We start from the raw sequence: 15729 nt of genomic DNA on the forward strand, positions 1-15729 counted from the left end.
CGGAAGTCATCGCGTTGCCACACGATCGGCCAATCATACGCCAGTTACTCCTTTACGTCATTTGACAGGTAGAATCACTAGGAAGTAAACATCTATAATGGCGAGAAAGTCGTTCAAGTTAAGCCACTACTCAAATATGTTACTAAATGTGATTTTATATAGTATTTTTAATGAGTTCGCCTTCGCCTTTCCGTCATATCGCGAATCCAGACAGTCAGAAAGTTTGGAGAAACCCACCTCGGCACCAAATGTTCAAGAGGTTGGTTATCGACTTTCTAGCGTCAGTCTCTTCTCTATTAGTTTGTATACTTACTATAATACACGGTCTGTTGTTTCGCAGGTTGCAAGACTCCATTTCGGAGTAATCGCGTCTGTTGTGATCGTTATTGTAGCTGCAATAGCAGCTGCTGTCTTCATCATCCGGAAATATTGCTGTCCGCAGAGGTATATATGCAACATGTGCTTTATTTGACAGTGCAACCTAAACTTACATTCATGTTGTACAGAAAAATAGTTTGCAATAATTTATACGAAAGTTAATCACTTTAAACCCATATGTGTTGCCAAATTTGTCCCTACTAAGTGACAACTAAATTTAGACTTTTATTACAGTAATGTAACATATAGATATTCAGAGCTGCGACAAATGGAAGAACAAAATGCAGCCAGAGAAGAGGACCATGATTCAGATGAAGTTAGTATGCATGGCACTTTAAAATTAGTAATAATAGCCTTCAAAACTATATATACTTAATTACTTTTTATTCTTACTCTGGATGTTCTTTCCACAGGACCTTTTGGAGTGAATCATGTAGCATAATTTATCCTTGACGCTTCTCTTCCTTTTTAATGCTGTGACATTATATGGCCAAAAGCATCACATGGATCATTTAAAAACCACCAGGAGTTTCTGAAATATTTATATCTGTTCCACCATTTTTCAGCACGGATATGTCCACCAACCAGTTCAAATTAGCTGGTTACATTTGGCAGGATTGGAGGGCTAACATCCCCTACATGAAAGAACTGTGGGGAAATGGTATAAGATGCTTATTAGAGATAAAAGTTACTATGATTTATTTGCAGGCAAATAACTTATGAAAAGAGCTGTTATGGTTACTGTGCCCATTGCTTAATACTTGGTCAATATTGGAACTACTTTTTAAATGCACTCCTTGTTTAGAACTTGTTTAGTATTTTCTTGAATTTCTCAATGCAAGGCATGTTGTACCAAAGTCTGTTGAAATGATTGTATTGTGCCTGACGTTTTCTTGATTTTAAAACAGCTTTATGATCTCAGGGTTGTTCCCACTGGATACTGTGAACAGTGCCACAGATACCAGAAGCACATCTGAATAAGCATTTTACTGTAAACCAGACTTATCAATTGTAATGATGCTGTAGAGTTTGTATTTCAGTGCCTTACTGAAATCTGTTACTGTAAAATGTAACTCTGTGTATTTGAACAATAATCTGCACTCATATGCTGGTGTTGGTATTTACTAATGGCAGTGTTTTGACTTCACCACTATTTTAATATGACTATGTTGATAGAGAATTATTATGTGCAGTCCAGAGCTCCATTATGGTGTTTCTATTTACTCAGTTCATGGTGGGAAGTATTTTTGATGATGGAATTCTGTATCTTTAGATTTTCATATTTACACCTTATCTGAGACTGAACTACTGACTACTTAAAAAAACAGTTTGTGTAACTGAGAAGGAATAAAATTATATACTTAAAATTCCTTGTGTGTTTGCATGCACTTTTCTTATAGATAGCCACAAGAGGGCATCACACAACTGTAAAATCAGTTTGCATGCACCAACACATCTCATCTGTCTAAATTGACAGGTTAGGTTAGATTTGTTTGGATTTAATGGTGCAAATTTACCACACCTTAAGGTAGATCCTGCCGGGTCAGGTTTCACACACCACCATAGTCCTGGGAACTTTCAAACAGGTAACAATTCCAAAGTACAAGAGAAAAAAATAATACATTTCTTGTGATTTCTGGTAGTTGCATTTTAAACCATATTACTGCATCAGGCTTGTGAGAAGCCCAGAAGATTATTTTGTGCTACCAAAAATTAGACTTAAAGGTAAAGAAAACATTGTTAGCTTTTCTGATTATTTTGTATGACTGTTTGTGTGTATATTGAGCATATGTTACTTGTGTTTTTCAGATCATGTGTATGTTCTCACAACAATGCTGATCATCTTAATATGGTGTTTCTCTGTCAACTGGTCAAAACTCCAAGAAGCTGCCAAACGGTTATGTAATGTACATGGTGATCACATATGACAACGTGTTAATCTATAACATTAAAAATCTATTTTATTGCCGTTATGTGTTAGTTTGGCTAAGATTGGGGCTGTTTTGTGTTCCAGATGAAGTTAATGATTTTGTGACAGACTGTGACAATCTAGGTAAACTGAATTTTTATGCTCATTAGTGGACGAGGTGGAGATGGAGCTTGTTGGGGTGCTCGTTGTACTGTATTTTTTTCAGGCAACCTGTTTATTTTTTCTGGCCAGGTCTATTTAAGCCTCATTTTGGTTGCTGTCAACATAAACACTGCCCTATCAACTACTTTCCCTTCAATGTGGTGGCTGCAAAGATCTGCTTTAACAATACAATGTAAGAACTGTTACATCCTGTAGCTTATTCGTGACAGACTAAAGCCGCGTTCACACCAAGAAAGATAACGATATTAGCGTCCACACCAGCGAACGATATCGTCTGTTTATTCTAAGCGCACATGCGTCTGCCGCTTTAAATTCTTGAGCTCGTTACAGCAGGGTGGATTCTGATTGGCTGTCAGTGTTTAATCGTTCATCAGCTGGAGAAAAAATCGTTTTGAAAGTGATCACAACTATATCGTTCCTCTGTATCGTTATAGTTGTGGTGTGAACTATGCTATTCTTTAATATTGAGAACGATTTTTAGAACTATATCTTTATCGTTATCTTTATAGTTATCGTGCTTGGTGTGAACGGGCCTTAACACGGTGGTGATTTAAATTAATTGTATAAAATTCTGTCATCATTTACTCACCCATATGAATGCAAAATGAGATATTCATCAGAACAGTTATGCTGCTTGTCCATACTTTTCAAAGCTTACAGTGATATAGCTTGCACATAGTTAAATGTTTTCGGTAAAAAACAACAAATCTCTGTCTGTTCCTCACGCTAACCTGTTGTATGGCTTGTAGCACAAAAGTCTTGGATTACTTAATCACTTTTAAATTCACAAAATGACTTTTGAGTTTTTTTTGTGTGATTTTATTTAATATTTTCTAAATGCATTTGTTCAGTAATAGCTTAGAATCAGTATAAATCTGTTCTTTGTGAAAACAATTAAATTTAATAAGTTAAAAACGATATGGTGTAAAAATGGCTATAGCTGCGAAACAAGCAAGATTCAGTTTTTTTAAATGTATGAAATTAAAACAAATCAGATTTATTGATTGTATATACATACATATATATATATATATATAGTTGTGCTGTCAAATGATTAATCGCAATTAATGGCATCCAAAATAAAAGTTTTTGTTTACATAATATATGTGTGTGTGTTGTGTACAAGTATATATATATATAAACCTGGTTAAAACACATTCAGTTTATTAGTACTATATAAGAAATCTCTTATACTTGTTTCATTTATGCATAACTGATGGATATGCACCATTTTTAAGTTTTATTGAGATAACTGATGGCAGTTTTCATTTTTGGATGAAATATTTAATTAAATAGTATTTATAGATGCTAAATCTTTAGATCTATAGATGCAAATGTTCTTCTCTACGGCATCATGGGTGGCATTAAGAATAATGCAGGACAAGGGCTGAACATTGTGTTAGCAAACGGTTTGTTTATTAAAAATAATTAGACAGGATTTTAATTTTTTGAAATCTGAAATCATTTTCATATTTTCTTATGTTAAAAATATTTGACTATTTATGCAAGTATTAATATATGCCAATCAAATTCAATTTGATTAATTTACTCTTTTTTTCTTAGGTGAAAGCGGTGAGGTTTTAAGAAATAAGAACTTTAATCTGGAATCTAGAGGTAGGTCTTTTAGTGAAATTGTTCTAAATCTAACAAGATGTGAAGTAAAACTATCCTGATGTACAGAACCACTTGTTTGTCCTTCAAGATCCCGAGGAATTACTTGTCTATGTAAAGACACTAAAACCAGGAAATATAGTGCGTGTGGCCTCACACATCGACCCTACACCAAAGTAAAAATGTGGCAGCCTTCACACACCATCAACATGATTAACTTGGCTTTAGAGTCAGTTGAATTATTCATACATGTCTCACTTCCACTGCCACCATGTCTTTTCCAGGCTGACTGATGAGATTAGAGAAATATTCACTGCACTGGGCAGCACAGTGGTCAAATCCCTGAAGCCCAGAGATAGCTGGGTATTCACAGGCACCTATGGAATAAATGAAGCTAGTCCTTTTGAAAAGGTTGGAACATCTTTTTAAGTTTAAGTTTTCCATCCAATTTTTACATTTTACTTTGGTTTCATTTCAATGAATGAAAAGAATTTTTTTGTTGTAGCTTTTTTTTTTTTTTTAGTTTTTAGTTTTAAGTTGGTTGTTTCATCTGTTATGTTTAGTTAATTCAAAATGATATGAGGAGCAATGCATATGAAGACTGGCCAGAGATGGGGGAGATCATTGGCTGCTTTCCCAGAATATCTGAGACTGAATAAGCCACAGTAGCCAACCTCATATCACCACATTTGGGACATTTGAAAACAGGACATTAACAACACAGTAGCTTTTTTTTATTTTTGCTATCTTCCCTTTCTAAGCAAATACAATTGAAGGAATAGTTTACTCTCGTATTGCTCTAAATCCATGTGACTTTTTTCAAAGGAACACATTTGGCGAAATTTAGCATATATTTACCCTGCTCTTTTCCAAATACTAGAAGAGCAACATTCTGCCACTATGATAATATTATAAAACAAAAATACATTTGAAAGATAATACAGATGATTCTGTTCTCATACAGAATTCCTTCACACTGGTTCTTGTATATACGGTAACACTGTTGCTGTTGATATTAACAATGAAGAGTGGAAAATGGGAACGTGACATCACTTTAACACAGTCCATTTTTTCACTCCCCCTCCTTGTGCTGGATTGTAGTACCAGTTAGGACACTGTATGCACTCCGGGTTGTAAAAGTGTGTGTGTGTGTGTGTGTTTGGGTTTGCTTGGAGGGATGTACATCCCCCTTCCCGCTTCTCCCCTTGCTCTGCATGAAAATAGCAGGTGGAATCCCAGAGAATTTGTTTCTGGAACAATCCTGAGGCACTGAGCACTCTGCACCTTTGGAATCATGGGAGTGGCCCATGGAAAGAAAGTAAGGATATTTGAATCCAGTTTGAAGAACCTGTATGTTACGAGTGTAAGTCATACATCTCCTCTAAAGATCTGACAGGACTCAAACTCTGTTACACAAATGGATGATTGTAAATGGACATTGTTCAGAAAACAATGTTTTAGGCTTAAAATGCTGAAATTTATGAGGTGAGACTGTTTCTTTTGTTTGATGCTGTTTTTCCTGCTTGTGTGACAAAGTTTGACAATGAGACGTTTATTCTAAGCTGAAATATACTTATTATGAGTTTAGTGTCTTTTGAGTTCATTTAGTTTCAGTTCTTTGAATATGTGTGAAATCGTCTTAATCTGTAGCCTTCATGTCTTTTGGTTTCTTTCAGTGTAAAAAAGTACATATTTAGTTGCAATCTGTAACATTAACCTTATTTGAATACTTTGATTCCCTTCTGATTTTCTTTCCTTTGGCGATTTAGTCCAAGGACTCCTCGTGACTTTCCTGACACAATCACATTCTAGACAGCAAACAGATTATGAAGGGAAAATGGAGAGTTTGTTTGGCAGGGCCAGTAATGAGGTGGCTAAAGGCCAGCTGGTCCCAAAACCATTTAACACACACACACACACACACACACACACACACACATACACATACCCATACCCATACCCACACCCATACCCACAATGCCTCCCTTGTGTTAGTGCAAATTTATCTCAACACACGGCTATTGTGCTGTTCATCAACAGCTTTGGAGATTATTTTAGATTGTTTGGATGATAGATAAGGATGAGGCAGTGCAATGATAATAGTGATAGTATGGTTTTTGTACACTACTATGATGGTAATACCATGGTATTATTATAGTAAATATGTTAATCATATGGTATTATGCTATCACTATATAGCATATCACTGTGAAATGCAGAAGGGAAAATGCTAATGAAAATCAAATTTTTGTATTTTGTCTTGTGGTTAAAATATAATGACTCATATTCATTTTCTTTCACAGGCAGATCATAATCATCAAAATCACAACTCTGCTTGTGCTCAACCACTTATTGGACCTGGTGAATCAGGTTTTCTATGTTCCTTTCATATTATATGATGCACTTACACTGATTAATAGTGCTTTTCATTATTATTACACATGCTTTCTTGAACAAAGGTGCATTTGGTGCTACGATCATGTGAGGTGTCCTATTATTTTTCCATGCAAATTAACTTTTCTCCTGGTGGATGATATTGGCTGTTTTTAAAGGATAGTTCAAACTTTTTTGCTGAAAATTTGCTGAAAGATTCACCCTCAGGCCATCAAAGATGTAAATGAGTTTGTTTCTTCATCGAAAGAGATTTGGAGAAAGTTAGCATTCCATCACTTGCTCACCAATAGATCCTCTGCAGTGAATGGGTGCCGTCAGAATGAGAGTCCAAACATCTGATAAAAACATCACAGTAATCCATACAACTCCAGTCCATCAATTAACATCTTGTGAAGTGAAAAACTGGGTGTTTGTAAGAAACAAATTCATCATTAAGATGTTTTTAATTTCAAACATGTGAGCTGAAGTCGAACTCAACTGAAACCAGTATTGCTTTCTCCATTGAAAAGACCTCTTGTCTGAATCAGGAGAGAAATATGCAGAAATATGAGAGACAACAGGAGATAGAGTTTTTCACTGGAGGAAGCATTATTATGAATTATGTACTGGTATTTTGGCTAGAAGTGATGGTTTGAAGTTCAAACACATTAATTATGGATTTGTTCCTTATAAACATGCCTCTTTTTGCTTCACAAGATGTTAAATGATTGATTGGAGTCGCGTGGATTTTTTTGTGAATTATTGTGATGTTTTTATCAGCTGTTTGGAATTTGCTAAACAAGACTTTTCAGCAAATTTTCTTTGTTTTTAATTAACTGTTTCTTTAATAGAATGCTCTCTTTTGCTTAGATTTAGTCTCTGATCTTGGAGCCGTGATAGACCCTGATCAGAGGTGGGGCAGAGAAGAGGATTTAGACCAGAGCAAGTTGCTTCCTGAGCAAACAGACAGCGGTTACTATGAAGAGCTCATCAGGCCCAAAAAGCTCCACAATCCCATCAAAGCGTCCAAGAGCCACCGGGAGCTCCAGCGAGAGCTGATTATTACACACAAAAGGTGCAAACTGACCCAGAATTTGAGTTGAAAGCATGTTCACAATTTGAGGCATGAGCAAGCTTAGTTGCGGCCTTAATTTATCACCTGACCCAATTCCTAATCTCACTTCAAACGTACCCACAGAGAGATTTCTGAGTTTATGTCTCTCTTGCATGTACATGTTTTGTCCAACAGATGGCAGTAAAGTCAAAGTTGTGCGTGTAGTTAGAGCCTCTGGCGTGATGAAAGTGACATGTGACGTGTGGCGAAGTATGGTGACCCATACTAGTAATTAGTGCTCTGCATTTATCCCATCCAAAGTGCACACACACAGCAGTGAACACACACACACACCGTGAACACACACCCGGAGCAGTGGGCAGCCTTTTTTTTTTGCTGCGGCGCCCAGTGAGCAGTTGGGGGTTCGGTGCCTTGCTCAAGGGCACCTCAGTCGTGGTATTGAAGTATCTAAGTAAGTTTATAATGAAGTAAGTTTATAATGTATCCCTCTTGTGGATACATTATAAAACTCGTAACGCATTTTCTTATCAATTATCGCTAGATGTGATGTTTTTGAAGTGAAACAACTGAAATCAAAATCGACCCTATTTGCTTTCTTAATACACACTCCTTATAGTGAACGATCCATCAATGCATATTGTTAATATGCATAATGCATCAAACAGTTTTGTATTTTTAATGTCTACAATTAACAAAGATTAATACATACTGTAAGAAATGTATTGCTCATTGTTAGTTAATGTTGGTTTACAATGGTTTATGCATTAACTAAAGCAAACGTGTTACCTTATTTTTAATAATTTAATGATTTAAATATAGGCTAATAGTTTGTAATACAATTGAAGAGTTAACATATGTTGAGATGTTCTTAAGCATGAACTTGACCTTAAGCGTCCACATCCTGGATTCCCTTTCCATTTAATTGCAATGAATGTACAATTTCTATTATATGAGATAAAATAAGACTTATTTTATCTATCAGAGGAGCAGTGGCGGAGGAGAAGCCGGAGTTACAGAGAGTTCTGGAACAGAGAAACAGAGCTCAAGTTCTGAAACAAGACAGAAAACAGGAGGAGGAGAAATCGCCACTGGAGCAGGAGTTACTGAAGAGACAGATGAGGTTAGAGAAGGTAAAACCAGAAATACCATTCCTCAAACTATACTGAAATGAGTGTTGAATGGACAGTATTGTTTGATGTACGCTAATAAGGCTGGGAAGTGATCCTAATTATGATTATTTTTACATCTCAAGTTCAGAACACATTGATCTCGGGTTCCAAAAAATGTGCTGTCAATCATGATATATGCACCATGTACTATAACCTCATTCAGAAATGATTTAACTTTAATAATTTTTCTTATTCTCAGTTTGAGAGAGAGGTCGAAGAGCAGAGAGAAAGGTCAAAGTGCGCGCCTGAGTTCATCAGGGTCAAAGAGAGCCTAAAGAGGACGGCGATCACAAGTGCTGTGGAGAAAGAGCTGTAATCACACATTACATTACTTCACTGATCTAACGTGAGTGCTGATACGCCTCCAGCTGCTGATTCGAACAGTTCTTAGTTTTATTTAGAAAGCTTGGGGTTTGGATTTCGAACGCAGTCACAGAATGTGAAAAACCGTTGACAAGGACCAGAATGTTGACAATGTGGGCCAATGTTATGTCATATTAAGCACTTGTACTTAATTGCTGATTACGTGGCTGTAATTTGCACCAGTTAGAGAAACACACAAGAACAGAATAACTCCAGTATACTGGAACTGTATCTAGTGTTTGAGTATAGAAATTATTGGTCTGCCATATTTATAGATTATATACTTTTATGAACAGACAGCAATTCTTTCCACTTTTTCTACATTTATGGTTCAAATCATTTGGTATGTTCACATATGCATACTAGTTTCAGAGATCATGCACTACTACATTTAACAAAATGTGTACTGTAGTACAAAAAGAGCATAAAGAAAAGGACACTGTATCCCAAATTGCAATGTTTCAGACTTAATTTTCCTTTTTTGGTATGGCAAATTTTAGCATCTTTTTTTCTTGACTCACTGTTTGATTGGGCAGGCATAGCACATTTTTTTCCACATGCATTTTGTTTTAACAAAATTATCACAAAAGATTACAAAATTATCACAATATTACAATTAAGATATTGTTGATTTACACTTCTTGTATAAGTGACTTTTTTTATTTAAAGAAATAGATGTTTTTCTTCATTGCAGATTTGGATACATTTAGTATTACATCACTTGTGCACCAATCGATCCTCTGCAGTGAATGGGTGCCGTCACACAACTCCAGTCCATCAATTAGGTCTTGTGCAGTGAAAAGCTGCATGTTTGTATCAAACAAATCCATGATTAAGACGTTTTAATTTTAAATCGGCTGTAGTCGTGTGGATTATTGTGATGTTTTTATCGGCTGTTTGGACTCTCATTCTGACGGCACCCATTCACTGCAGGATCCTTTGCTGAGCAAGTGATGTAATGCTGAATTTCTCCAAATCTGTTCTGATGAAGAAACAAACTCATCTACATCTTGGATGGCCCGAGGGTGAGTCAATTTTCATTTTTGAGTGAACTATTCCTGTCAGAGCTTTTCCACTCATAACGTTACATGTATGTTTCGGCTAACAAACCCAACTTAGTTTTTTGTAAATACGTTTTGTACATTTTGTAGTAATGTTTAAATAAAGGGATTTTGACATGTCATACAGTTTGGAGTATATAATCTGAAAGTACCAACCACAGTCTGCCTTTGCATAGCACTCTGATGTGAACTTTATTTGCACTGTACACAAAGATTTTACTGAACACACAATGCATAGACAAGGAGTGTTTATTCATAACGTGCTACTACCTGTATATCTTTAAGGGTACAAATCATTGGCTCTTCATAACTCCATCGATAACACATGATGCATTGCATCCATACATTTGTAGCTTTTACAAAAAAGATATACAATATATGTATATATCATCTTTATGTATAATACACATACTGTATTTGTGTCTCCTCTTCACTTCCTGAAGTGTGTGCACTTCCATGTGAAAAACAAATTGATCAAGGGAGGAATTAACTACCCAAAAACTAGGGTGTAACTTCCTAGTACTTTCCAAAGCCAAAGTCATAGTCATGTCTTCTAATGATATTTAATCAGCCCTTCTGAGGCAGTTTGCATAATTACCATAATGAACTGACTGCTGAACTGCTCATTAGACTGTTGCAATTTGATACTAATTAAATCAATGATTGCACTTGGGTATGACGCAGTTCTAAAATTAAATATTTTAATTATTGATGCACTTAATATTTTAGCATTTCATTGAATTTAATAAATACTAATTAAACTTAAAAAGCATTTTACACTGAAAATAAAAATGCTGTTGCATTGACAACACTGTTCTGACAAACTAGAAATTGACTTTATGCAAATAAATGATAAATACAGTTATATCAGACAGATGGAGTGTCAACTTAAAACGAATCATTCATGATTAAAAAGAAAATGTTTTTAATATTAGGGGTCCATTAGCAAAAAACAAAAACTTTTTTTTTTTTGTATTATTGTTGGCTTCAAGTAAGTAATGTGCGCAAATTGGCACAGATATGATATATTGATGAACAAGGGGATAAATGTTCTTGCATTGTTTTTTTTTTGTATTAATCCAGTTTTAAAATAAGGCCAGTATTGAGTTCTTAAGATAATGTTATATGCACATTTTATAAAGTAATAGAAAAAGAAACAGATTAATTGTCCAAATTTCTTGTGCCTCCCAATGACTTGTGACAGAAATAGTATGTCTTATTTTGCAATTAGTATTGTACAGATATGAATATGTTTATGTATATTTTATATTTTGATCATCGCTCTTGTAAACATATTTTTACGAGGTCATGCAAACATTAGACGTCTTCCGACAGAAGAACAGTACAGATTATGGCCAGCAACCAAAACAAAAGAACCTTAACCAATCAACCAATCAGCTCACACAACATGGAATAACTGATAATCATGGACAGATAAATCATTTTGCTTGCAGAACTAATCACTATTGCGACAAAGTAGTTAATCAACATCTGTTCCAAAACCCTCTTAAGGCAGAATAATTTAAACGGAATCGCATAAGTAACTGATTTGAAACACTCTACAACAAATAGTGCCTCATATGTGAAGCGCAATACGACACTCGACTCACAACTGCAACAGAATTTGATGCCAGCATACTCTAAAAAGCATAAATCCACATAGCTCTCACAAATATTGGCTAAAATAGCTTTTATTCATCCTTTTTAATATATATTTACTGAGCTTGTTACACTGCATTATGAGATCGCTTTCGCAGCATCTGCCTTTGATTTTTTTCAAGTGTCTTAAAAGACCTATTTTGGACCAGGAGTGTGCATCTGATTCCTTCTCACTAAACTTGGGCTTACATTTAAAGGGGTCATATGATGCTGCTAAAAATAACATTATTTTGTGTATTTGGTGTAATGAAAATATCTCTTTGGATTTGAGACTTTAGTCTTTGCAACTTTACAGATCTTCTTTATGCACCAAGAGTTTGTAACACTCCAAAGAGAAAGAAAAAATTGAAATCGCATCATATGACCCCTTTAAGATTTATGTATTTGAATTGTGTAATATTACCATCTGTTTGAATTTCACAGATTTAGTGTAAACAAACTAATAAACTTAATGTGATGCATATTTGTCAGTCATGAATAAATGAAATGGATAAGATTTCTGCACACACACAAAAAGCATGGCATAGTTTATTATTAACTATTTGCATCTATGGAATTTTATTTAAATAATTATATTCTCAAAATGCATTTATTCGAATTGCTTATCAGCGTAAATCTGTTCATTGTGGAAACAATTATTCGGTTGAAATAAAAGTATGAGCATGATTAGCTAAAACGCATTCATTAGATTAATTAATTAGATTAATAAGATAAATAATCAAATTGGATTTATTGATGGTAAATATATAGACCTTGGTTATTGTGTATTTAGTTTAGTTTATTAGTATTATTGCAAAAAATCTCACCTGTTTCATTTGTCAAAATGCATTTATTCAAATTGCTTAGAATTTGCATAAATCTGTTAATTGTGCAAACAATTACATTTGTTCAGTTAAAATAAAATAAGAACACGGTTAAAATATGGCTAGCTCTAGAACAAGCAATATTTAATTAGTAATATGCATTCGATAAAAACAAATCAGATTTATTGATGATGAAAATATAAACCTGGTTAAATTCTATACAGAAATCTAACTTCTTTCATTTATGTATGATTGCCAAATATGCATTACATTAAGTTATGAGTTTGTTAATGTTAAAAAATGTTTGTAATTCAAATAGATGGATATTTTATATGCAAATTCAAATACATACATCTTAAATTAAGATCTAGACAAATTATTTTTAAATGTAGGTTTTGGAACTGAGATACAGACTACTTTTGCCCCATAAATCTAAAATTAGAAATCTTTATTGAATGTGGAGATTATCTAAGTATTGCATTTAATCTGGGTGTAAAAAAAAAGCATCTGGACTGTGGCTCAAATCTCCTAACCCCTGTTCTGTCCACACGCTTCATATGAAGGTTTATACCCACAACAAGTTTATGTGATCTTCGTAAATACTCCTGCTCTGACTTCATATGCAGCTTTGTACCAGTCTGAACCAGATCACAAAATCAACAACAGCGACAACTCTACCCAACAGACCTTACAAAACAAAACCACAATGGATTAAGGCTTAAAAATGATATGATTATCTTTTTTTTTCTTTTTCTAATGAACTTATCGCCTGAGCAAGTGGGGCTTATTAAGATATTAATATTTGTTAACACATTGTATAACTAGTGGCTTTCCAAGAAAGTCCAAATTGCTACGGGTACAGACCTGAACTTTTTCTTTAAAAAAATAATGAGAATTAAATAAATAAATAATTAAACCTTCCATAAACGTACAACTTAAACATATTTTAGTCTTTGGTTGGGGTACAGAAATAGTAATCAAATTAAAACGATAGAGGAGTTGCATATCTGTCTATGATATACCCAAGTCTGAGTGTCTGGAACAATGACGCTCTCCTCTCACGTCCCACCAGCAGGAAAGCTCTGTGTTCCGGGTCAGACTGGTGCGGTGGACGTGCATGTGTGGTTCCACTGGGTTCCTCTAGGTTCTGCTTCAGATCCTGCTGGTAGGTCGGCAGCAGTACGCACAGCTTCTGAGACTGTCCCGGTCGGCACTGCCTCGACGCCCGTCCGCACTCGGGGAACCTAAACAGAAACGTTTATGTGAAAACAAGCAGCAACTGTGTAGTTTATAAAATAGCACTTGGCCCAGTTTAGTTATTGTTCCCTAAAACTATTAAAAACATGCTGAAATTATATATAATTTATATATCTTATATATAAACATGCTGAAATTATATATATATATTTATATATATCGTTTTTAGTCGTTTCTTGAAGATGGCTAAGATATATATATATATATAATAATAATAATAATTCATTACATTTATATAGCGCTTTTCTAGGCACTCATGTATATATATATATATATACATACACACACGTACATATATATATATATATATATATATATACACACATACATATATATATACATATATATATATATATATATTTTATTTATTTTTTTTATGAAATGTTGTCTTGGCAGGTACTACAAGTACTAAAACTAAAACTGAAATATAAACAAATAAAGCTAAATAGAAATATAAAAAACTAACAAAACTATAAACTATAAAAAAGCTCATTCAAAATATTAATAAATATTATAATAGTATTTTTAAAACAGTTGGTTCCAGTCCTCGATTCTGATTGGTCAGCAGTTGAGTTTTATTCATGATAAAGCACAGCTATGACCGCTTCACCCAATGGTTCTGGACACTATTTAACGAACTTTCTTCAAAAAATTAACATATCAATACATAAATTTTTGGTTTTAATAGTTTTTATTGTGTGGTAACCGTTTTATAAAAGCAATAAGGTACTCAGAGCATGCTATATTGTGAATAAGTCACGGCTGAAGGGGGTTGTTAGGCACGACGCAAAGCTGTATTATACACAATACAGCACAGCCTCTCATACCTTATTGCTTACATAAATCATACTAAAGTAACTCTAAATTCCACATGACAACTTTTTACATACTGTATATTTCCTGTAAAGTGTTTTTTTCCTGTGTGTTCTGTTTAACTTAACTTTTAAAAGTTACTTATTTGTTTGTTTGTATATTTATTTTAGCACCATATAAGGTTCAAAAGTTATTTTAATGGCACTATCAAAGTATATTAAAATAAAAGAAACAAAACAGTAGACAAATAACTTTCTTGCGACATCACAATAAAAACTACATCTATACTAAGATCTTTAAATTTGATATTTGACAAATTCTTTAAATTAAAAACTACTAAATTTCTTTCTGAAAAAAATAGATGTTTCTGAATTTTTTTTTATAAATAAATATACATTATTCATTACTGATGAAAAATGTTGTTATAAAAATATGTTAATGTAATAAATAAAACCTGCCTAGAAGCATTCAAAACAGGACAGTCCAATAAAATATGGTTAAAAAACATGACCTTGTTCATTACGTTATCAATTATCTTAAAATTCATTTAATACATGCTGTGGTCATTTTTCTAAAACTAAAAAAAGTCCAAGAAGATACTGTCACTAACTTCTCTTCCTTTGTTTACTTAACAGGTTGTATGTACTAAAATTGTCAATTTATTATTTGGAATGGATAGTATGTGACTTTTATTGGAGAATGATCTTAGGCTTACTGTTGTGGTCTTCGTCCTCGTCCTCGTGCTCCTCCTGGTCGAGCTCTTTGGCGGGCAGGAGCAGGTGTCTGTGGTAGGGGCTGGTGGGGGTGATTTGGCTCGGCCCCTCTAGGCTGGTGCTCAGCTGCAGTCTCCGCATGTGTCTGACCACTGCTGTCGCGTTGAATGCTTGCTACAGGGACAAGAACGAGAAATAACGTGCCTCTGAAATATGTTTACAAGAGAACATTTCAGTGAGATTAATGAGGAAATCTGTTACCAGCTATTGAACATCTGCATTCTATACACATATAAACACATATGTGACCCTGGACCACAAAACCAGTCTTAAGTCGCTGGGGTATATTTGTAGCAATAGCC

General features: G+C 34.3%; 3 protein-coding genes across 6 annotated transcripts in view; 2 read left to right on the forward strand and 1 right to left on the reverse strand.

Annotated features, from left to right (window-relative positions):
* Positions 1 to 951: 951 nt before the first annotated feature.
* Positions 952 to 4740, forward strand: LOC107666968 (uncharacterized). Its single transcript, XM_016458526.1, has 8 exons — positions 952 to 1039; positions 2188 to 2280; positions 2393 to 2431; positions 2514 to 2642; positions 4034 to 4084; positions 4173 to 4257; positions 4366 to 4492; positions 4645 to 4740. The coding sequence occupies exons 1-8, from the start codon at positions 952 to 954 to the stop codon at positions 4738 to 4740; spliced, it is 708 nt and encodes a 235-aa protein (XP_016314012.1).
* Positions 4741 to 5177: 437 nt separating this feature from the next.
* On the forward strand, positions 5178 to 9831 carry LOC107666978 (protein FAM107B-like). 3 transcript variants are annotated; one of them, XM_016458532.1, is made up of 5 exons: positions 5178 to 5399; positions 6385 to 6451; positions 7325 to 7529; positions 8512 to 8659; positions 8898 to 9831. In XM_016458532.1, exons 1-5 carry the CDS (start codon positions 5376 to 5378, stop codon positions 9012 to 9014), a joined length of 561 nt encoding a protein of 186 aa, XP_016314018.1. In that variant the 5' UTR covers positions 5178 to 5375; the 3' UTR covers positions 9015 to 9831. The 3 variants fall into 3 exon arrangements, with proteins under 3 accessions (XP_016314018.1, XP_016314020.1, XP_016314019.1); XM_016458534.1 differs by having other exon boundaries at positions 8512 to 8649; XM_016458533.1 differs by having other exon boundaries at positions 7331 to 7529.
* A 3676-nt stretch (positions 9832 to 13507) lies between these two features.
* Positions 13508 to 15729, reverse strand: part of LOC107667041 (calcium/calmodulin-dependent protein kinase type 1-like) — an 18415-nt gene continuing 16193 nt past the window's right edge. For both annotated transcript variants that reach the window (XM_016458620.1, XM_016458621.1), the window contains exons 11-12: positions 15370 to 15541; positions 13508 to 13828 (exon numbers count right to left, since the gene is read on the reverse strand). In XM_016458620.1, coding sequence (XP_016314106.1) covers positions 13737 to 13828; positions 15370 to 15541 — 264 coding nt within the window. In that variant the 3' untranslated portion in view covers positions 13508 to 13736. The remainder of the gene's footprint in view (positions 13829 to 15369; positions 15542 to 15729) is intronic.

This window comes from Sinocyclocheilus anshuiensis, unplaced genomic scaffold (genome assembly GCF_001515605.1).
Source record: "Sinocyclocheilus anshuiensis isolate Anshui unplaced genomic scaffold, SAMN03320099.WGS_v1.1 scaffold615, whole genome shotgun sequence".
NCBI classification, from domain to species: Eukaryota; Metazoa; Chordata; class Actinopteri; order Cypriniformes; family Cyprinidae; genus Sinocyclocheilus; species Sinocyclocheilus anshuiensis.

Excerpts from the sequence above, each read along its gene's own strand:
- LOC107666968 (XM_016458526.1), top strand. The coding sequence starts at position 952 with ATGTCCACCAACCAGTTCAAATTAGCTGGTTACATTTGGCAGGATTGG. Across the intron at positions 2,643-4,033 it reads ATCTGCTTTAACAATACAAT|GTGAAAGCGGTGAGGTTTTA; the intron begins GTAAGAACTGTT and ends TTTTTTTCTTAG. Across the intron at positions 4,258-4,365 it reads CACATCGACCCTACACCAAA|GCTGACTGATGAGATTAGAG; the intron begins GTAAAAATGTGG and ends TGTCTTTTCCAG.
- LOC107666978 (XM_016458532.1), top strand. The coding sequence starts at position 5,376 with ATGGGAGTGGCCCATGGAAAGAAA. Across the intron at positions 5,400-6,384 it reads GAGTGGCCCATGGAAAGAAA|GCAGATCATAATCATCAAAA; the intron begins GTAAGGATATTT and ends TTTCTTTCACAG. Across the intron at positions 6,452-7,324 it reads TATTGGACCTGGTGAATCAG|ATTTAGTCTCTGATCTTGGA; the intron begins GTTTTCTATGTT and ends TCTTTTGCTTAG.